At 47.4% G+C, this 22,621-nt stretch overlaps 1 protein-coding gene and 1 pseudogene across 4 annotated transcripts; both read left to right on the top strand.

Moving 5' to 3' along the window:
- The first annotated feature begins 1,793 nt into the window (after nucleotides 1-1,793).
- On the top strand, nucleotides 1,794-15,264 carry Zfp707l1 (zinc finger protein 707-like 1). Of its 4 annotated transcripts, none has more exon segments than NM_001135903.1 (5): nucleotides 1,794-2,075; nucleotides 5,593-5,722; nucleotides 6,034-6,144; nucleotides 7,270-7,932; nucleotides 11,963-12,649. In NM_001135903.1, coding segments are annotated over 5 exon segments (1,110 nt in total). In that variant the 5' UTR covers nucleotides 1,794-1,967; the 3' UTR covers nucleotides 12,061-12,649.
- Nucleotides 15,265-21,893: 6,629 nt separating this feature from the next.
- On the top strand, nucleotides 21,894-22,078 carry LOC148004858 (Nuclear RNase P; annotated as a pseudogene).
- The last annotated feature ends 543 nt before the right edge of the window (nucleotides 22,079-22,621 follow it).

Here is a 22,621-nt window from a genome sequence, read left to right on the forward strand (position 1 = left end):
AAGCAACCTCTTGACAGGAAAATAGGATTATTAAGACAAAAAAAAAAAAACAAAACAAAAAAAAAAAAAACAGGGCTGGAGAGATGGCTCAGCAGTTAAGAGCACTGACTGATCTTCCAGAGGTCCTGAGTTCAAATCCCAGCAACCACATGGTGACTTACAACCATCTGATGCCCTCTCTGGTGTGTCTGAAGACAGCTACAGTGTACTTATGTATGATTAATAAATAAATCTTAAAAAAAAGGAAAAAAGCAGAGTAAACAGTCAGTAGTAGGACGGATAGAGAGACACATAGGAAATGGGGGGAGCATTGAGTTGGGAGCTTTTTTGGGACTGAGTGAGAGAGGGGATTCCTTCTGGGACATTGGCTGAGGAGGAGTGTCAGCTGGGTGCTTTCTCTGCCTCTTTGAACTGGCAGGCTTTCACCACAGCATCTGGTTCTGGAGTCTTCACGGGTGAAATCCAACAACTGAGATTTTGTTAAAAACAGCAGAAAGACCAATCTTATTCCTACCTTTTTCTTTCTTCCCTTTAGATCTTCCCTCTGTATCCCCCAACTACCTAGCTCTCTTAGGTTGCCTAAACTAGAACTATAAATAAGTTTGTATCTTTCGAACTAAATTTGGCATCACAGTGGCCCGAGTGTCCAGTGACCTATGTGAACAAAACAACGTAGGAAATCCTGACCCATGTCACTGACATGAACCAACCTGGCAAACATCAGGACAAATTTTTTTTTTTTTTTTGGTCTTTTTTTCGGAGCTGGGGACCGAACCCAGGGCCTTGTGCTTCCTAGGCAAGCGCTCTACCACTGAGCTAAATCCCCAGCCAGGACAAATTTCAAACAAAGAATGTTGGCTGCTGGAAAGGAACTGGAGATAGGTTTGAAAGGTAGAAGTTTTAAAGTTGCCCTCCTAGACAAAAGTTTAGAGCAGAAGAAAGAAACTGGTCGGGCCCTGGAATTGTAATTACACCAGCAGGTTAGGCAACTCTCTCCCAGGAATTAGCTGACCATAAAGTTAGATTAAAATCTTAAAGAACAATCTTGAGAAACAGGAGGTTTCTCCCAGGAACTAGCTGACCATAAAGTTAAACCATCTTGAGAAACAAGAAGCTCCTCCTTGTGATTTTTCACTGGTATTCTCGACATTTTCAAAGGACGCCCTCCTTACCCCATTGGGTTGTGATTTCTTCCTTTAAAGTCCCCTTCTCTTAGCTACTGGTGGTAAACACCTCTGCCCCTGCATGGGATAGGAGGCTCGATCCCAGTGCACTGGTTCCTATCAATAAACCTCATGTTTTTACAGCAAGGACTGTCTTACGTGAGTTCTTCCGGGGTCATGTTATCCTGAGACGTGAGTGAGGGTCTCCCTGCTCTGCGGGTCTTTCAGGTTCTCTAAGGCATGGACATTTGATTTGCACAAAGGCTCAGGCACAGTGGCGAATTTTAATCTCAGCATTTGGCCGATTAGGAGACAGGTAAGGGATCTGAGTTTGAAGCCAACATGGTCTACAAAGAGAGTTCCAGAATAACCAGGGATACACAGAGAAACTTTGAATCAAAAATCCAACAAAACAAAAACCTTCCAGCCAGCTCAAGACCGCCAGCCTTCTCCGTGGAGGGACCACTAGGAAAAGGGCAAGCTCATATAGGTGGTAACTAATCACTGTCTCATGAAGCGTGATAGCCCTTAGCAACCAAAGGGCGGGGCCTCTGGGGGGGCAGGCTCGCGCAGACTTCCGCCTTCTTGTCTGGCCAGTTCTTTAAGTAGCCGGAAGCAGATTCAGGTTGGCGTCTTTCCGCTGGAGAGTTGATGTCAGAGCGGTGTGAAGCCGAGTTGACTGGTGAAGCTGCAGGAACTGGGGAATCGTTTGAAGGAGCCGAACGGCCTGGCTGCTTTGGGCTGCTCTGCTTCGCCCCACTGCGCTTGCGCTAAATCCGACCCGGCATTCCCCGCGGCCTTCCGATGCGTCGGTGTCTTGCTGCTGCTGCAGCTCCGGGTGAAGCTCCACTAGAGCTCTTCTCCGGACTCAGCAGCGCTCTTCCGGAGCGGGCTAACGGCGATGCCTCTCCGGTGAGTACGGACCCTCTACCCCAGTCTCTGGCCCCGCGACCACCTGGGTCCCCATGGCACTGTCGCTTGGGTTTCCTGCTTCTCGCTGGTACCGCGCTCCTGCGGTCCTCTGGTCTCAGTCTGGGTCCCTGTGTGCTCCTGCCCTCCAGGATTACAGCTTTCTGTTTCACACACTCACTCCTTGCTCTCTGGCCTTGAAGTCCAGACAGGCTTGTGTCACCAGTGCTGGTGTTCAGATTAGAAATAGTCTCGTTTTACCATGGAGAGTTTGGGGTTGGCGGTTACTACCCAGACCTGTGTTTGGCGAGCTTTGGGTCTTCCAGGTGTGTCCCAGTTTGCAACCAGGCTAGCGGAGTATAGATAAGAACCCATACCAGCACTATGTAGGTGGTTGGTTATAGTCATGTCGCAGTGTCACAAGGCGCAACTTTTGTGATGGCTGTTAAAAGTTAAAATAATTTATCTTGGCTTTTTTTTTTTTTGACAGTTATGCTTTTGTTGTAGCCTGGCTGGCCTCAACTTGTGCTGACCCCTTTGCTTCTGTCTCCTGAGTGTTAGGATTAGTAAGGCTTATGTTTACCCCCCCACCCCGTTTTTTTTTTTTTTTTTTTTTGGTTCTTTTTTTTTTCGGAGCTGGGGACCGAACCCAGGGCCTTGCACTTCCTAGGCAAGCGCTCTACCACTGAGCCAAATCCCCAACCCCATGTTTACCCCCTTTTAAAATGTTTTTCTCTTTCCACTGTTTGCAGAACTTGTTCTAGATACTAGTACCTTGGCAGAAAAACGAATTGGAAATCCTTTCTTTGTTGCTTGCCTTTTCATCTTCCTAACTACCATTTAGAACCAGAAACTCTTTTTGGTTTCCTTTAAATGTTTTGTTTGGCTTGCTTTTTAAGTATCCCAAACGGTGTTTGACATAGCTGTGTAGTCAAAGTTGGTGTAGTGGTTAATTTCTCAACTTGATACAATCAAAATAACTTGGGAAGAATGTCTCAAGGGATTATTTAGTTCAGGTTGACTTGTGGGCAGGTCTGTGGGGAATTGCCTTGGTTAGTGTGCTGTGGACAGACCCAGATTTGAGGCCCTGGACTTAGGAAGATTAGAGAAGGCTAGGTGAGTTCTAAAAGTGTATTCGTTCATTCTGCTTTTTACTATGATGTGACCGTCTGCCTTGACTTATACACCACAAGGGACTGTCACTTAATGTAAGCTAGATGAGCCTTTCTTCTATAAACAGTTTATCTTACAGCCAAGATAAACCCAGCCTTGGACTCTTGGTGTTCTTTATGAGACTGGGCTCTACAGCCCTGGCTGTTCTGGAACTCACAATGTAGGCCTTGCTGGCCTGGATCTCAAGAGTTTGGCTAGGATTAAATGTGTTGTGTGGGCCACCATTCCTGGCCTGCCCTGGCCTTGAAGTCTTGCTCCTCTTGTCTCTGCTTAGTGCTTGGATTGCAGACCCACCCCAGTAGTTATTTTTGGAAAACTGGCGTGCATATATGAGTGTGTACCACCCTGCCTATCATGATAACTTCCTCAAGTAGGTCCTCTCTTCATGTTTAGTGGTCTAGGAGATTGAATGCCCTGGACATTAGTCACCTTACCAGCTGAGCCATCTTTCTGATCCACCTTTTTCCTTTAATGTTGGTATTTTCTGTGTCCCGTGAGCAGAGCCTTTGTCTGCCTATCTTGAGATTATGAAAAGCTTTGACCTACAGACTTTCAACCTAATTTTTTAATTTTAGAGACTTTTGTTTGGCTGGCCCAGAACTATATAACTGGATCAGCCTGCTAGATCCTTCTGCCTCTGCCTATCAGGTCCTGGAATTAAAGTGTATCCAGGCTGGAGGGATGGCTCAGGTTGAGTTCAGATGCTCTTCCAGAGGGACTGACCTTTTAAGTTCACTATCTCTGTCTTCAGACCCACCAGAAGAGGGCGCCAAATCCCATTACAGATGGTTGTGGTTGCTGGGATTTGAACTCAGGACCTCTGGAAGACCAGTCAGCACTCTTAACCGCTAAGCCATCGCTTCAGCCCATAACCCATCTTTTTATATGCATCATTTCTTTTCTCATAACGTGCAGTGAGAATCAAAGCTATGCAGGGAGACCCTGTTAAAGGGAGGGGAAAAAAAAAACCAATTCAACCGTTTTATGGATCCTGTTTCTGATTGCATCCTGTTCCTTTGAACAAGATGGCCAACTAGAGGGGTGCTAGTTTTGTTTTTCAGGCAATATTTTTCTTTGTACCCTATGGCTGGCCTGGGTCTTGCTATGTAGACCAGACTGACCTTGGACTCTGATCCACGTCCACTGCCTCCCAGGTGCTGGGATTAAGTGTGCCGACCACACCCGGTATTGCACCGGTGCATTTCAGAGTAACAGTCAAACTCTCCCAGGTTTGTTGATCATCAAATTGATTATAGTTTTTGGTTTTCTCCTACTAATTTGGTAATTTTTCCTTGGTAAGCATGACTAGGTTTGATCACGCTAGATAAGATAATTGTGGGCGTGCCTTTGAGGAATTTTTCTTTTATACTTTATTTTGAGACAGCTACTCTTTGTGTCCTTGACTGGCCTTTGGCTCCCAAGATAAACCATTCCTCAGCCACCACACCCACCAGGGAGATTTTCCTAACTGGTTAGCCTAGGAGGAAAGATCCACCTTGAATATGACGAGCACTGTGTCATCCTGGAATATGACTGTTCGAGCCCTGTGTTAATGAGAAGGCGGGAGCACAGCACACGCAGCCTTGAGGGAATTATGGGTCAATCCTAGCCAGTGTAGTGGCCCTCACCCCTGTGAGACTGTTATCAACCCCATCATTGCAGCACACCTGGTCATGGCTGTGCTGTTTGCTTACCTTGTTGTCCTGACTACAGAATCACGATTAGCTCTTCTTTCCTGATAGCAATGGGATGATCTGAAGGGAAGGTCCTGCTGTGCTGTAGTCGAACCAAACAGTAATTTTCAAGATGGGGTTTCTCCCTGTGTAGCCCTGGCTGTCCTGCAGCTGTCTCAGCCTCCACGTTTGGGATCAAGTGTGTGCCACTCCACCCGACTGGTGGTTCATTTTCAGTGGCACAGGATGAACTGGGGAGTGACAGGCCCAGCACAGTGGGGATGTTTTCTTTGTCAGTAACTTGTTGCTGTGACAAGCACCCTATGGGTTTGTTGAGCCTTGTAGTTTGAAGGGATACAGCCCACTCTGGTGGTGAGAGTGTGGGCTGAAGCTGGACAGATCACATCCCTGTTCAGGAGGCAGGAAACACTGGAGCTCAGCTGGCTTTCCCCTTTTTATTAATCAGGGACCACAGTCCAAGGAGCAATAGATAGTGCATGTGTATCAGGGTTGGTTAGACTTCTGAGAAACACCCTCATAAACACATCCCAATGTCTCCTAGGTGACCCTCAATGAATTCCCACCATCAGAGGTCACTGCTTACCCTGCCCATACTCCCTGTACTGCATATGGTTTTTTTAGCATGCTCTTTTTGACTCACTGTCACTCCGTAGCAGGTGCCGGTGACCTTCAGAGAGGTGGCTGTGTACTTCTGCAGGGAAGAATGGGAGTGTCTCAGTTTTAGCCAGAGGACCCTCTACCGGGATGTGATGCTGGAGAACTTCAGGAACTTGAATGAACTGGGTAAGGGCTGCATGTAGTTTCGGGAGCTTGGTGGGTCCTGGCTAAAGACTCCTGTGCTGTGTCCAATCTGGTTTGGATCCCCTAGGGTAGCCTGACTTTCCTCAAACCCTTGGGTTCCTGCAGGGGCTCGTGTCCATGTGTGTGTTCACATGTAGACATGCATCCTTCCGTCTCCCTGCACACCTTCCAGGAAGGGTCTCCAGGACATCAACAAGGGCTGGCCAGGCTGCTGGGTTCTTGTGCTGCCCAGAGCTACTTGGCCTCATTGTCTTTTACACAAACCAGATACCATTTCTCTCCCTTTTGGAAAGGATGCTGTGGCCGGAAACCAAGCCTTATTTCTCGCCTGGAACAATGGGATGAGCCATGGGTTGACAAATGGGACAGTTCTGAGCTGGAAAGACAAAAAAGTGTCTGCCCAGGTAAGCAAGATGGGCTTTTCCCCACTCTCAGATATAGTGGGAGATTGGGACTTCACACTAAGCTCTGATCGAGGGGGGATGTGTATCTTGTCATTGGTCCCTTGTGAGGTGGTTGTACCTGAAGAAGAGGTATTTGAGAAAGGGAGACAGTGTCCAAGCACTGTCTGTGACCCTAGCAATGGCTGTGACTTTGCCATCTATCCTTTCCGCAAGGCAGAGAGGAGGAGGTCATGCTCCAGGTTTGAGATCAGGTTCTCTATTTCACAAGTGTTTGTCATTTGTAGAATTAGGATACGCCCTTAAGGAATATCCTTAAGATATTCCCAGTGCTGGTCATGAGGGGCTTTTCTTTTTGCCATGGTGGGCATTGACCCCAAGGCCTCAGATAGGTAGCCTGGATCTTGTCCCCTCATGTTTTTGTGCCTGTACACCTCCAGATGAGGTTTCTCTGCATAGCCCTGACTCACCTGGAATTCACTCTGGAGACCAGGATGGCCTCGAACTCACAGATCTGCCTGCTTCTGCTTCCGTATTGCTGGGGTTAAAAGGCATGTGCCACCACTGCCTGCCTCAGGTTTTGATTTTGATCAAGCAGCTTTGGGAGCCTGAGCCAAGCCGGGAAGTGCCCAGATGATGTGAAACCACCCCTGGGGGAGTATATCAAGCCTCTGTTTGCAGGACGCTTATGGCTTATAGGGTCAGTGATTCTAAATTGTAGAGAGCTCTCAATGCCTGCCCTAGGCCTTTCTCCAAGGCAGGAATAGGGTTTGTCACAGCTAGGACTATATGGAGAAACCCTGCCTCCGAGTAAACAAAAACAGAAAACCCATAGTTTGTTTTGTGCAGGATTACCAACCAGGGCCTGCTTTCTGGGACAGGATTTCTGTGAGTAGCCTTGGCTGTCCCTGAACTTGCTCTGTACATAAGGCTGGTACAACCCAGCTCAAGGTTCACCTTTAAGTCTCCCATTGTGTGTTTGGTTCATCTGTGTACAGTGAACACATTTTCACATCACTTCTTTGAATCCCTAAGTAGATTGAATTGTTTTGACACTTGGTAGCTTTTCTTTACCCACAGTTGGTCTGTGTCTGGGCCAGTTTTGTGTGAATGTATCTTCCTCCACAGGAGGCAGAAAGGCTTCAGCTCCTGAGAAGACCCATTCACGGACAGGAGCCAAGAGCAAGGCTACCTTACGGAAGAATGTCCTAACATCTGGTAAAGCGCACTTTACCAGAGCTACCTCTGGGAGGAAACTGGACAATAAATCCGAAGCCCTCCAGAACCAGACATGTGGGAAATCCCGCAGGAGACAGCCAGGCCTCAAGGAACAGGGCAAGAGTGCAGCAGAGGGACACCCATTCATCTGCGGCATATGTGGGAAGGCACTGAGCTGCCATAGCCGGTTGGCGGCTCACCAGACAGTACATACCGGAACCAGGTCCTTTGAATGCTTTGAGTGTGGCCAGACATTCCGCTGGGTCTCAGACCTTCTGCGCCACCAGAGAACTCACACCAGTGAAAAACCCTTCTGCTGTGAGGTATGTGGACAGGCCTTTAGCCGGAAGGACTGCCTAGCACAGCATCACAAGATCCACACGGAACACCGGCCCTATGTGTGCAGTGACTGTGGGAAAGCCTTCAGTCAGAAGTCAAACCTCCTGCGGCACAAGCTTGTTCACACAGGAGAGAGGCCTTTCTACTGTGACAACTGCGGCAAGACCTTTCGAACTAAAGAGAACCTCAACCACCATCAGCGGATTCACAGCGGAGAGAAGCCCTACACATGTGGTGAGTGTGGAAAGGCCTTCAGGTGGCCCAAGAGCATCCGCATCCACCAGCGGCTGCACTTGACCAAGAAGTTCTATGAGTGCGAACTGTGTGGGAGGGGCTTCAACCACCTGGGCTATTTAACAAGGCACCAGAGAACACATGGGCGAGGAGAAGTGTAGGGCCTCCTGTGGTAGCCCGGCCTCCTGTGCTCAGTTGCGGGGAAGAACTGCAGCAGGTGCTGTCAAGGAAGGCCAGATGACTGGTTCACGAACCAGCAGTTTTCACTCCTTGCAACCCTTGTGGAAGTTCTGACAAGGGAAGGGATCAGTTACATTGTCAGAGCCAGCAACGGCCGTTCCCTTGGTGCTCCTTGCCTCTCTCTGGCTATGTTTCCAAGGAATTCGCAGGGCCTGAGTCTTTTGTATGCACTTTAACTTCCCTCCCAGCACTTTCATGTCTCCTGTCTTGTGGGACGGAGGCTTTTGCAGATGCAAAGCCTACGGTTGGAGATGACAAGATGGCCCAAAGGGTAAAAAGTCTGTGAAACTTGAATTGAGTTTGATTCCCAGGGATCCATATGGTGGGAGGAGAGAACCAAATGCTATAAGCTGTTCTCTCTGACTTCCCTCATGTGTGTGCATACAGACACAATAAATACTTATTTGGTTTCACTAAAGTATAACCAGGTTGTTTCTCAGTGTGAGCCTTGCTGGGAAAGTAGATGAGCCCTTGCTCATGACCCTGTGTACCTGCAGAAAGACCCCACTGGACCATCACAGGGTGTGGCTACTCTGGTGGCCGTCAGGTGGTTCTTGGAGCTGTCTGCTGCCTAGACACATACCAAAGTGATGGCTTCCCCTGCCATTGCCCTCGATGCATCTCTTTCAGCACTGATCCTAGCTCCCCAGGTCATGCCCCTAGAATTAGGCTGGGCCTTACAGCAGTGTTTTGGTTTGGTTTTGGGTTTTTTTGTTTGTTTGTTTGTTTGTTTGTTTGTTTGTTTATCTGGAGCTGAGGATTGAACCCACGGTCTTGCGCTTGCTAAGCAAACGCTCTACCACTGAGCTAAATCCTCAACCCTGCCTTACAGCAGTGTAAGGCGGCTTTGCACCCCAGGGGATCTTCGGTTCTAAGTCAGCATGTCAGCTTTGCAGTCAAATTTGTCTGCCAGGTACAGGTCATGGATACAACCCTGCAGTCCACAAGCTTGATCAAGGGACCAAGCACGGTTTCCCCCTTACCAGGTCATCTCCAGATCCAATGACAGATTGGAGCAGAGAGATCAGAGCAGTGACAAGCACCCACTGCTCTTCAAAGAATCCAGGTTCCAATCCCAGCATCCACATGACCCCTTCCAGTACTCTGTGTAACTCCAATGCCAGGGCTTCCAACACCCTCTTCTGGCCCCTGGTCACAAGGCCACAGATGTATGTGCAGTTTATAGGAAATGGGAACCAGAAGATAGTACTAGAAGATAACCCAGTATATCAGATGGAGCTGGGGGATGGCCTTGAGCTTAAGCCACTGAAGGTTTTTAAGATTCAAAAAAAAATTTTTTATGTATGCAACGTGTGTGCCTGGTACCCACAGATGTCTAAGAGACTCAGATATCCTGGAATAGGTTTACAGATGGTTTATAGATGAACAGAACCTAGGACCCACACAAGTGCTCTTCTCCCCCAAGCCATTGCTCCAGTTTAAAAGGCTTATTTAGGCCAAGCCTGATCCTCCTCCTTCTACCTCCTGAATGGGTATGGGTCACCGCCGTACAGCTGACTTGTAGGGTTGCGGCTCAACACCAAGTGCACCAAGGCCTAGTGCATTCTGGTCCACTCTTGTGTGATTGCAACCGGGCTGGGTCACTTGTGAGTTTGCAGTTCCAACATAGAACTGCTAAGTCCACAGTTTAAGTCAGGAGCGTGCATTTCACTTCCTAAATGTACATAAAAACGTGGATAAACAAATACAGGTTCAACTTCCACCTAAGGCCTCCCAGGCAGATAGGTGTCTGTTCCTGTCCTGGAGTTGGGAGGGGCCTTCTTAGGTGGGAGTGGGCAGAAAGCCTGCTGTGAGGTATTTCCCTTGTATCTGAGGAGTGGGCACCTTGACTTGTAGTTTTGCTTGTAGTTCTGGAGATTGAACCTACCTAAGAGCCAGGCATGTACTGCTGAACTACTGCTTCCCCTGCCCTCTGAGGCAGTCACATTGTGCAGGCTGACTTGAACTTTGCATCCTCCTACCTCAGGCCCCAAGTGGCTGGGATTGCAAGCCTATACCACCAGTCCCTTGAGTTCCTCTCTACACCAGCTGGCCTCTATCTACCTTGTTTAGTGTGTGTGTGTGTGTGTGTGTGTGTGTGTGTGTGTCTGTGTCTGTGTCTGTGTCTGTGTGTGTCTGTGTGTCTGTGTGTGTGTGTGATAATGAGCAGAGTGCTTGTGTCTCACGGCACGCTCACTACCTCAGCTGGATGAAGGAGTGTTTTAAAAGCAGGTAAGTGGCCAGCAGTGTCTCCTGTCACATCAGCCCTGTAAAGGTGTGTACATGGGGTTACGTGGTTGTCCTATGGCCCAGATCCCAGCCAACACTCACTTGTTTAGCCAGCAAGCTATAAGAAACATGGCAGTCACTGGTTACCTTGAACCAAAGATGAGGTCCACAGATTGAGGAAGCCTTCATCTCCAGTAGGACCAGCACTGCTCCACCCACCCCAGCATCTGGAAGCCATAGCTAAGCAGGTTCCTTAGGTAGAATACCAAGTAGATGAGGATTTGGGGCTCATAGCATTTCGTGTGCTGTGTCCAGTTTTGGAGTCTTAAATCCACAGGAACTCAAGATGGGAGAGAGCACAGGTCCATCCCTAACAATCAGCTTGTGTTTATATCTGGTACCTACATTGTGGCCTCTCTAAATGACAGAAAGAACTGGCTCTTGAGTGACTTAATGTTGGAAGCACATTGGATCCAAAGGTTGAAAGGCATCTTTTTCGAGGTGCCAACCACCTCTTAATGCTGTGGAAACCGAGATCCACTCACAATGGCAACTTGGAGATTCTGGGTGGCTGGGGCCCCCTCTCCACCTGAGTAGAGTTGTTACTTCACATGCCCATGTCCAGCCAAAACACACTTGTTAGGGCATCTGACAGCCTGCCTCAGTCTGCAGTGCTAGATGGCAGGCAGCTGCAGAGCCATTTCCCATTTCAAATCTGAGGGCAGATAAGCCTGAACTCACAGTGACATCCATCTTCCATGCTCACTGACTACCTAGCACCAGAAGCCAGTGGGGTACACTGGAGCTTAGAGTGTTCTGGTGGGTTTGTCCCCGCTTGGGGTATCCTCATAGAGGGGCTGAAAAGACAGATGGCCAGCAGCACCTTACCCCTGTGTCTCCCCTATCTACAACTGCAATGTCATTTTGTCTCACTTGTTTGAGATAGTCTCTTCCTGTGTCGCCCAGGCTGGTCCTGAACTTGATCCTTTTGCCTCCTCAACCCAAGTGCTGCTGTCACAAGCCTGCACCACCACAGCCATTTGCAGCAGATTGACCAACTCAGCCTTCCTCATGCTGTGACCCTTTAATACACTTCCCTATGTTGTGATGCCCCATAAAATTACTTTTGTTGCTACTTTACAACTGTAGTTTTGCTACTCTTGTGAATCATAATGTAAATTTCTGCGATTTCCAGTGGTGTCAGGTGACCCCAGCGAAAGGGTTATTTGCCCCCCAAATGGCCACAGGTTTGATAAGCACTGGTCTGCCCAGTCCTGAGGCTTCATCTAGCAGTTGCTGTGGCCAACTCTTCCCAGTGTCCCTTACATCTCCCTCGCATTCTCAGTCACAGGCTGTGGGGAAAATGACAAAGCCTCATACAGAGGAAGAGGAGAAACCATGCCTTTCGTACCTTTAAAAAGGTACTTAAGAGGTGCGAAGGGCCCTGAGTGTCTCACGACCTTTGAGATGCTGTAATGGTTACCTCTCTGTTGCTGTGGTATTAGATTATCAGATTATAATTATTTTTACTTAAAATATTAAATATTGGAATATTTAATAGGCATGCAGGAGTTGGAGCCTGAAGTTGACTGTCAAGGAAAAGGAAAAAAGATCCCACAAAACCTTCTTCCGCCTGACACCTGGTGGGCCTTGGAATAACGAAGTCCACCAAGTTCGGGGAAGATCGGGATCTCACACAGGACCCTAGAAAACTTCTGAGACTCCTTTCTCTGTTGAACATGGAGGAATCTTTAAAACAGTGTCTATCCCATTTTGCTCAGGCCCAGACTTGAACAAAACCCTGTGAGTCAATAGAGGCGGCCTGGACCAGCTACCTTTCCCCAGACAAGGATCAGCTAAGCTGTCTCTCAGTGAGATCAGCATCAGAGAAGGAACCTGAAGTCTTGAACAGCACACTGGTGTTTACATGGCGGTCAGTTTCTGGAGGCAGAAACTGAAGCAAAAGCCATGGAGGAGACAGACTGCTTGCTTGCTGGCTTGCTCCCATGGTTTGCTCAGTCTGCTTCCTTATAAGACCCAGAACCACCAGCCAGCCTGACACAGGGACTCCCTCAGTAAAGGTTTTCTCTTCCTAATGGCTCTAGTTTGTATCAAGTTGACAAAAAGACTTCTAAGCTGAACACTCGTTGATTTCTGTTCCTTAATTGTTTAAAAAGATTTATTTATTTTATGTATATGTTGTTGGAATGGTGGATATTGAGAGCCATCAATGAACAGCGTTTGTTGATTCCTGTTATTTTATTGTCGTGTGTGTATGTGTGTGTGTGTGTGTGTGTGTGTGTGTGTGTGTGTGTGTATGTGAATGTCTGTCCATTCCTTCTACCCCCTCTTTTTTTTTTTTTTTTTTTTTTTTGGCTGGTCTGAGGTTATTCTGTCGCCCTCTTCAGACACACCAGAAGAAAGCATTAGATCTCATTACAGATGGTCGTGAGCCACCATGTGGTTTCTGAGATCTGAACTCAGGATCTCTGGAAAAGCAGTCAGTGCTCTTAACCACTGAGCCATCTCTCCATCACACACACCTCCCCCAGGTTTTTTTTTGTTTGTTTGTTTGTTTTTGTTTTGTTTTTTTTTTTTTTGGTAGTTCAAAAAAAACTTCTGTGATATGAGGGAACCTGAGTGCATGGCAAGAACCTGCAAGCTGCCCTTTCGTTTTGTCAGTTTCCTGCCCTCCAGCAGAAGGGAACAAATCCACCAGAGACTGGCACAGAAGCATTACAGGCCTGTGGAAAGCCATGTCTCTGTGCAAAGCTGCACCATCAACTATGGCATCAGCTGCCTTAGCTCTAATATACTGGTGTCCCCTTTAGTGTACAACTATCATCCCCACTTTGTTTTTTGGGGAACAGTTATCCCCTGAAACCTCTGAGAATGGGGTGATGGCCTGAGGATCTTTCCATATGTAGATTTCTTTACCCTGAGCCTGGCTCCCTGAGAAAGTGCCAGAATTTGGTACATCCGGGTTGATGAATGAAAAAAGAAACAAAAAGGAAAGGACGTGACTGCTCCTATGTGTGCTGGGAAAGCATAGGAGAACATAGCCAGAGGTAGACACATCTGGGAGAGTCTAGAGTGGTCATGACCCTGAACCATGTGGCGGGAGGGGGAGGGAAGGGAGAGCACAGGAAGTACAGCAGCCAGGAGGACAAAGGTACAAAAGGAGAGCAGGTAATCAAAATATCTGGATTGTATAGGGAGGAGCCTCTGGGGGACGGGAAGCCCAGCCCCTGGGCTGGAGAGTTCTGGGGTAGAGGGTGGGGTATGCCAGCCACACCCTGTATCAGGTAGAGACTGAGATGTAAATAGGCACCTCGGCTGCTTGCGCCTTAATTTTTTTGTTTTATGAAATTAGAAACTCACAAACTGAAGAAGGCGCAAATCTACTGTCAATTGTTTTTCTCAAGGCCAGAGAAATGGGTCAGTAGTTAAGAACACTTAACTCTTGTAGAAGACCCGAGTTCGGTCCCTAGCACACAAAGGAAAACTCACGATCATCTGTAGTTTTGGTTCCAGTGGCTCTTGTGCCCACTCTGGCTTCTGCAGGCACCAGGCACACATACAGTGCACATACAAACATTCAGACAAAACACTCATGCACATAACATATAGTAAAAACCAATATTTAAACAAAACCTGCTAGGATTTCGAAACCCAGAAACTGGCCTTGAACAGAAATACTTTTCAGCTAGCATAGATTTAGATCTGGCTGTCCTGGAACTTGATATGTAAATCAGGCTGGATTCAAACTCACAGAGGTTTTCCTGCCTCTGCCTCCCCAGTGCTGGGATTAAAGGTGTGCGCTGCTCAAAGAACCAGAATGGGGGCCAATCTTGGGCCAGTGGGAAAATTCTTACCACAAACCTTGGAGCACAAGGATCCCTCCCTTCCAGGAAGCAAAAAGCTGGATCTCATTCAGGGGGTTCCAGAAGGGGTTCAATTCGGACCTCACACCACCATACCCAGTGAAAATAAATCATTTTTTTTCTTTTTTTCGGAGCTGGGGACCGAACCCAGGGCCTTGCGCTTGCTAGGCAAGCGCTCTACCACTGAGCTAAATCCCCAACCCCGAAAATAAATCATTTTTAACGTTCCTATATTTTAAGGAAATTTGTACTGTTACATTGGAAATGTTTTCCCCAATTTTCTTTTTTCTTTTTTTCTACATGGAGATGTTTAATGAGAGAAGAAGAGTAGAAAAGGGGAGGAACGAAGGCCAGCCAGGAGTATGAGGAGGGAAGGGGGTGTATGGGGAGAGAAAGGTTATGGACAAAGAGGGCACGAGAGCAGAGAAGAGAAAAGAAGAGAGAGCAAGAGCAAGAGCCCAATTTTCTCTGAATGCACTGTATCCTGTGTTCCACCTAAACAAACTTGGAGATCCCAGTACAGTTGTGCTTGTGGGGTGTTCTCTTTCTTTGTCATTGTAGAATTTTTGGGTGTATGTGTGTGTGTTCATGTTTGTGCAGGTGCATATGTGTGTCACTGCCTATGCAAGTGTGTCTGCCCACCTCTACCTTGTTCTTTTAGACAGGGTCTTGAAAGACCAGGAAAAATTCAGACCCCCTAGCAAATAGAATAGAGGCCAAAATGTAGGTTAGCCGGTTCAGCAACTCTGTTCCAGGAACTGGCTGACCACAAAAGTTAGATTAATATCTTAAGAACAATCTTGAGAAACAGGGAGTTTCCCCTTCTGATTTTTCACTGGTATTCTTTCCAATGACGCCTTCCGTACCCCCTTGGGTTGTCCCAGTTACTCATGGTCGAACTCCTTTACCCCTACATGGGATATGAATCTCAGCACCAGCATGCTGGTTCCCATCAATAAATCTCGTGTAATTGCAGCAATGACAGTCTCTTGTGAGTTATTGGGGGGTCTTGTCATCCTGAGACTTGAGTGAGGGTCTCCCTGCTCTGGGGGTCTTTCATTTGGAGGCTCGTCAGGGATCAGTGACTGCCTTCATCTCCGAAGACCAACTTGGAGGTGAGATACTGTCTGTGTCTTTGTGTGTCCATGCTGGCTGAATTCTAGTTTTGTACTTTCAGTTCTGTAGTTGCTCTCTGGTTCTGGTTTTTGCAGTCACTTTTATGTCTTGGGTAGGGACAGAAGCTCATATCTCGGGTAGAGACGGGGAGTGTGAGTATTGGTAGACATGCCAGGGGCTCACCGAATGCGTTGCCCTGGGAGATGTTCCGGGAGGACAGGAGGGACCCCAGGGACCTCTGGGAGATCCCATCTGGGTGCCGGGGAGGATATGGTAGTTCTCCTGAATTGGAGAAACTATATACCCTCCTGGCCATCTGTATTTCTGGAGTGTTTTGTCTGTCTAGGTGGAGATGGACATCTGTTAGCCTATGTCCGTGTGTGCTGGGTTCGGAGGTATGCTCGAGCAAAGTTTGTGTTCTGTGTTTTGTGTTCTGTGTTACTTTCTGTCTTGTGTTTTACCAGTTTGTTTCTGGGGCCCGGAGAGAGGTTGGAGGCCCGCAGTGGTCGCTGTGGGTCCCGTGAGGGGCTTACAGTTGTGACGAGCAGACATGCTGGAGGTCAGAGGCCACAGCCCTGGAGGATGCTCCAGGAGGAGAAGGACACCCTAGAATCCCACTGGGAAGGAGGAGTGAAGTGGAATCCACTCCCCTTCATCTGTCTCTGGTTGGGAAGGAGGATGAAGTAGAATCTGCTCCCCTTCATCTGTCTTTGGTGAGCTCATGGAAGCTCCTGTCTGAATCAGTTTGGTTTTGTGGCAATCTTGTGGCGGCCGCTTGTTTTTTGTTTTTGTGCGCACTTCTATTTTTGTCTGTTAATCTTTTGATTGTCTTTCTGTGTGATGAACGAACGATGTAACAGTCACTTTTGGCCTGAAGTTAGAACAAGGGCCCACAATCTATCTGTGGAAGTAGAGAGATGTAAGTGGCAGACCTTAAAGCAGGTGAGACGAGTTAAGAGTGAGGTTTTTCAATAGGGACCTTCTTGCCAACCCGACCAGATTCCCTACATCATGGTTTGGGAAGATCTGGTCCTCTTTCCCCCTCTGTGGGTTCGGCCCTTTGTTTCACTCTCAGGGAGCCACAAGACTGAGAGGTCTTAGCCCTTCATGGAACGTCTGGAGATGAAATGGGCAACAAAATGGACAAGCCTGATAAAAAAGAGAAGATCTACCCGGACTTCCAGACTGACCTGCTTCTATCAAGTCCCCTACCTCCTTACCCTCCCACACTCCCTCCCCAGCCAGCTGCGATGCCCCAGGCGGCCCCTGCTGATGCACCCTCAGCCCCAATTGAGAATACTATGGAAGGGGAAGTAGAAGCGGGGGCGGGCTTGGGTACAAGGAGCCATAGGGCAGGGACCCCAGATAACACCTCCGTGCTACCCACATTAGCTGTGTGACTGAATGCTATTTGTCCTCTTCGGTGGACCTCTATTTTCTAGACTCTCTTCCTTTTTTTCTCACTAGCCCACTTGAGATGCTTGTTAGTAGCTGTTACAGGTCCTCTTTACTACTGAGGAAATACAGAATCCTACTAGAGGTCAGAAAGAATGTTCCAGACATGGATGGAAGGCTCTCACTCCTGCCTGTTGACTTTAATACACCTGATAGTAGGGAGGGCCAGGTCCACCGTCAGGCTCCAATGGTGGGTCTCCGAGGGGCTGGAAAATGCCCCACCAATTTGGCTAAAGTAAGGGAAATGGTCCAGGGGCAGACAGAATCCCTCTCAGCGTTCATGGAATGTTTGATGGAGGCTTTCCGTCAGTTCATGCCCTAAGATCCTACAGCAAAAGAACACAAGGCCACTGTTATTGTGGCCTCCATAGACCAGTCAGCTAGAGATATAAAGACAAAGATAGACCTGAGGGGTTAAGCCGAGTTGCTGAGTTAGTGTAAGTTGCGGAGGAAGGAAGGTTGAAGTGCTGTGCACAGAAGTGGGCAGCATCTAGTAGCTGTAGAGGAAGATGCAGGAGATGTCATAACAGAGAGATTGAGGAAGAGAAAGAAAAAAGGCAAAAAGAGGAGGAAGCTTGGAAGAAAAGAGACAGAAAGAAGAAGAAGCTAGAGAGCTAACGAGAGATAAAAGACAGGAAAGGAACTTATACTAGCCACTGTAGTTAGAGAGACTAGGAAAACAGTACCTGGCAACAGAAGAGAATTCCTGGCTAAAGACCAGTGTGCCTATTATAAGGAAAAAGAACACTGGGTCAGGGATTTCCACAGAATAGAGGGAAGCCCACCAAGTGATTTGTGGATACAGGGACCCAACGCTCTGTGCTCCTACGCCCCAGTGGGCCAGTGTCCAGCAAAAGACCTTGGGTACAGGGGGCTACCAGCAACAAACAATACTCATGGGCTACCTGAAGAACAGTGGACCATTGCGTGGGCCGAGTAACCCACTAGTTCATGGTCATCAATGACTGCCCCTATCCCTTGCTCATGAGAAATTTGCTCTCCAAAATGGCTTGTGTGGGCTGAAATGGCTGGGTGAGGCCATGTGTATGCATATCTGCAGACTGTGTATGTGGAGCTTAAGACCCAGGCTGACCCTGTCTCAGTGCACCAGACCTGATGTTGGGAGATGTCTGCCTTAGTGCTGTTCTGCCTGGAACACACCGCTCCTGCCAGCCAGGCACTAACAGTTATCACCCAGACCAGGACTTAAACTGTGGTAGAGTGGCTGACTTCTGCATGTGACTAATCCCTACACTCTGAGTTTTTGCCATCTTCCAGAATTTGGTACACCATTTTAGACTCAAAAGGTGCTTTCTTCTGTCTGAGCTGAGTACCCCAAAGTCAAAAATTCTTTGCCTTTGAATGGAATGTCCCAGAGGATGGGACCACTGGTCAGCTGACATGGACTAGATTCTCCACTGGTTGGAGGCAATCTGGTCACCTTGCTGTCCAATCCTGACCTGGAGCCACCACAGCACGAGTGTCAAGTACTGGCAGAAGCCCATGGGTGGAGGGAAGACCTCTGTGACTGACCAATCAACCGCTGCTGAAAGCCAAGGCTACCTTGTCTACAGTTGGGAACAATTGTCTTCATGAAGGTCAGAGATGAGTGGGTGCTGCTATGGTGGACAACACAAATGTCATCTGGGATGGACAAATTTCTACCCCCCAGCACATCAGCGCAGATGCCTTTGCTATCTCTTGGATGCCCTGATGAAGCCAGTAATTGTGAGTATTATTTATGGCCTAGGACATCAGGAGGGAAGAGATTCAGTGGCATGGGGCAGTAACAAAGCAGATCAAGTGACTTGAGAAATGGCTACGCAGGAGCCTATCCTGGTTGGAGGCCTGCAAGAGACAGCCACTGGGAACTGGGATCAGACTAAGGGATGGCCTCACTTAGAATGTACAACAGAAGAAAAGGCCCAAATTGCTTAGAAGAGAAAGAATGATGGCACACTTTAGGGGAAAGCTATACTCCCCAAAGAACAAACAAAAGACTCACTTTGCCAAATACACAAATGAACTCATTTAGGGGATAAGAAACTTATTTAAGCAGTTAAGGTATATGTAATAGACTTTAGGATTTTAGCCAGAGAGACAGTAGAAAAGTATAAGGTATGTCAACAAGTGAATGCTTAGCAAGCAAACAGGGCAAAGAGACCTAGGGAGTTTAGTGAGAAGTAGAAGTGAACTTCACTGAGATAAAACCAGGAAAATATGGTTACAAGTATCTCCTAGTGCTTGTAGATACCTTTTCAGGATGGGTAGAAGCTTTCCTAACCAAGCAAGAGATGGCCCCGGTAGTCATCAAGAAGATACTGGAAGAAATCTTCCCCATGTCTGGAGTACCCAAGGTAATCGGGTCAGACAATAGCCCTGCTTTTGTTGCCCAGGTAAGCCAGGGTGTGGCCAGGTATTTAGAGGTCGATTAGAAATTACATTACCCCTGGGTTCGGTCCCCAGCTCCGAAAAAAAGAACCAAAAAAAAAAAAAAAAAGAAAGAAAGAAAGAAATTACATTACATCTACAGACCTCAAAGTTCAAGACAGGTAGAGAGAATAAATAAAACTCTAAAAGAGACCCTGACCAAATTGACCATGGAGACTGGTGCAGACTTGGGGGCACTCCTTCCCCCTTGCTTTCTTCAGAGCAAGAAATACCCCTTCCAGATTCAGCCTTACCCCCTTTGAGATCTTATATGGGACCCCAGCTCCTCTGATTGTATTAGATGATGCTACTAAACCAACATGTCATAGTAATATGATTTATATGCCAGGCTAAAAAGCCTACAGATGATACAGAAAGAAGTCTTGTCATAGCTGGCAATAGCCTAAGTCCTGGGGACCCCTGAGACATCTCACCAGTTCCAGGTTGGAGACTCTGTCCACATGTGACATCGGGTCCAGACACTTGAGCCTCACTAGAAAGGACCATACCTGGTGCTGCTGACCATCCTGACAGCCGTCAAGTGTCAGCCCTCACGAGCCATGTACTAGCTGTGTGTGGGGACTTGGCGGGGCGGTGGCTGGAACCTAGAAGGAAAAGCTCCCTAGACTTGCACATCAGATAAGTGGATACATCAGAGTCATGACTGGGAGGTTGCTGTAATGCTCACTTGAGGAGTGTGCTTTAGAAACAAGAATTTTATGTTTGCCCTAGATTCCATCGAGATAGGTCCCCCAATCGTAAGTGTGGGGGTAGGCTTGAAGTCTATTGATAATGATACAACAACCCCTCACTATGAAGGCATTACATATGTTAGTACTCCTAACACTTCTTTTTTTTTTTTTTTTCTTTTCTTTTTTTCGGAGCTGGGGACCGAACCCAGGGCCTTGCGCTTGCTAGGCAAACGCTCTACCACTGAGCTAAATCCCCAACCCCAACTAACGCTTCTTGGGCCTGTGCCATAAGGATCACAATTTGTATAAGTTTAAAAGTTCTAAAAGACAATCATGACCTTTGTGTGTTGGTTCAGATAGTGCCCAGATTGTTATACCACCCTTATGAGGACGTACTGAACTATTGGGATCCTGATGCTAGAGACTTAGTAAGGCACAAAAGAGTGTTGTTTGTATATTGATCATTTAGGAGTAATTAGAGATTTTATGACTAATCTCCAAGAGAGACTAGCTACCAGACAAAGAAACAGGGAGGCGGGGCTGGGGATTTAGCTCAGTGGTAGAGCGCTTACCTAGGAAGCGCAAGGCCCTGGGTTCGGTCCCCAGCTCCGAAAAAAAGAACCAAAAAAAAAAAAAAAAAAAAAAAAAGAAACAGGGAGGCGCACCAAAGATGGTTTAAAAGCTGGTTCTCTTGGTCTCCATGGCTTACCAACCTAATCTCTACTCTCATGGGATCATTACTTACTCTTTTGTTGCTTTTGACTTTTGGAACCTACATATTAAATAAAATAGTTATCTTTATTAGAGAAAGAGTGAGTGCTATTCAGATTTTGATGTTGCGCCAGCAATATCTTGCTTTACAAGGTCGAGAAAATCGATATTATGAAGATACTGAAATCTAGTTCTATGATTAGAACTAGGTAATAGAAGAAGTGGGGAGATGAAAGACCAGGAAAAATTCAAACCCCCTAGCAAACAGAGTAGAGCCAAAAATGTAGGTCAGCCAGTTCAGTGGCTCTGTTCCAGGAACTTGACTGACCATAGAATTGATGATTACACTAGCCGGTTCAGCAACTCTGTTCCAGGAACTGGCTGTCCACAAAAGTTAGACTAAAATCTTGAGAACAACCTTGAAAAACAGGGAGTTTCCCCTTGTGATTTTTCACTGGTTTTTTCGGTACTTTCCAATGACGCCCTTCCCAACCACTTACGTTGTGGTTTCTTCCTTTAATTACCCCTTCTCTCAGCTACTCGGGGTCAAACTCCTCTAACCCTGTGTGGGATACGAGTCTCAACCGCAGCGCACTGGTTCTGTCATTCCTATCAATAAATCTCGTGTAATTACAGCAAGGATGGTCTCTCCTGAGTTCTTGGGGGATCGCATCATCCCGAGACTTCAGTGAGAGCCACTCCTCTCTCGGGGCCTTTCACTATTAATCACCTTGATCTTATTATGACTCATTTTAAGGAAACTAGGGCTAAAGTCCACTTATTGCAACTTAGAGTGACAAGCTTTTGATGTTGGATGGCCACCAGAGGGGGACCTTATATCTCCCCATGGTGTCAATAGTAGAAGATAAACTGTTTCAAAAGACCTTCCCGCTTTCCCTATGCTAATGCTTCTTCAACAGGACTGGCCACAGGGTGACAAGGAACAACAGGAGCCAGCTGCAGCCCTGCCACCCTTCCTTCCAGCTTTAGGGTTGGAAAGATGGCTCAGAGGTTAAGAGAACTGGTTTCTCTTCCAGATGTCCCAAGTTTAATTCCCAGCAATCATTTTGTTAATTCATTTTTTTCTCTTCAGGACCTGTTTTACAGCTCATACAGGTTTATCCCTCTCCTCCCCCTCCCCCCATGCCAAGCACAGGCACAAAGCACGCAAGTACCCAGGGCTCCTAGAAAGGTGTAAGGTTGGGGCCTTCTGTGGCCCTAACCAGGCTCTCCCTGAGTTGGGAGTGAGTTTCCAGAGAGCAGGGCTCTACACTTGGACAGACTGGGCAGGAGAGGCTCCAAGTAGGCAGCTGTATCTGTCACCAGAGCTTGGAACAGATTCCTGTCACTTATTTTGTCAGTAAATGGCTATCCTTCTTGCCAGGACAAGTGCTCGCTCCCTGTCTGAACAGATGTGGTCTCTGAGTTGTAAAGAGGTCTTCCCTGACACTATCCTGCCACACTTAGCCACTGAGAAGTTAACAACCACTCCCTTCCACACACCTTAGAGCACTCAGTGCAGTCACCTACCCAAAGCTCTTCCAGGTTCTCTTCACCACAGATGGGTTCTAAGTTCCGGACCTACAGATTGGGACTTAAACATGGTGGAAGGTAGGGAGCATGTCCAGATTTACCACCAGGCTCTTTCAGCAGGTCTCAACACTAGTTTGACCAAGGGTTAGATATGATACTAGGCAGGAAGTTGATGCAAGTCTGGCGGCATTTCTTGAACAGGTCATAAAGGCTATATGAGTGTAAGGCTATACACACACAAACCCTGAGAAAACAGAATTCTAGCAAGGTATCCCTGGCTTTCATCAATCAGTCAGCACCAGACATTAGGAAGAAATTACAGAAGCAATAAAGATTAAGAGAAAAGTCATTGAGGGATCTAGTGGAAGTTGCAGAGTGCAGATTAAGACAGGAAAGTCA

Source organism: Rattus norvegicus, chromosome 7 (assembly GCF_021556685.1).
Source record: "Rattus norvegicus strain SHRSP/BbbUtx chromosome 7, alternate assembly SHRSP_T2T, whole genome shotgun sequence".
Taxonomy (NCBI): Eukaryota; Metazoa; Chordata; class Mammalia; order Rodentia; family Muridae; genus Rattus; species Rattus norvegicus.

Bases quoted from the DNA above. Each gene is read 5' to 3' on its own strand.
- Zfp707l1 (XM_087558096.1), top strand. From the start codon at position 1,968: ATGCGTCGGTGTCTTGCTGCTGCTGCAGCTCCGGGTGAAGCTCCACTA. The intron at 5,723-6,033 runs GTAAGGGCTGCA...CCTTTTGGAAAG, and splicing joins CAGGAACTTGAATGAACTGG to GATGCTGTGGCCGGAAACCA. The intron at 6,145-7,269 runs GTAAGCAAGATG...CTTCCTCCACAG, and splicing joins ACAAAAAAGTGTCTGCCCAG to GAGGCAGAAAGGCTTCAGCT.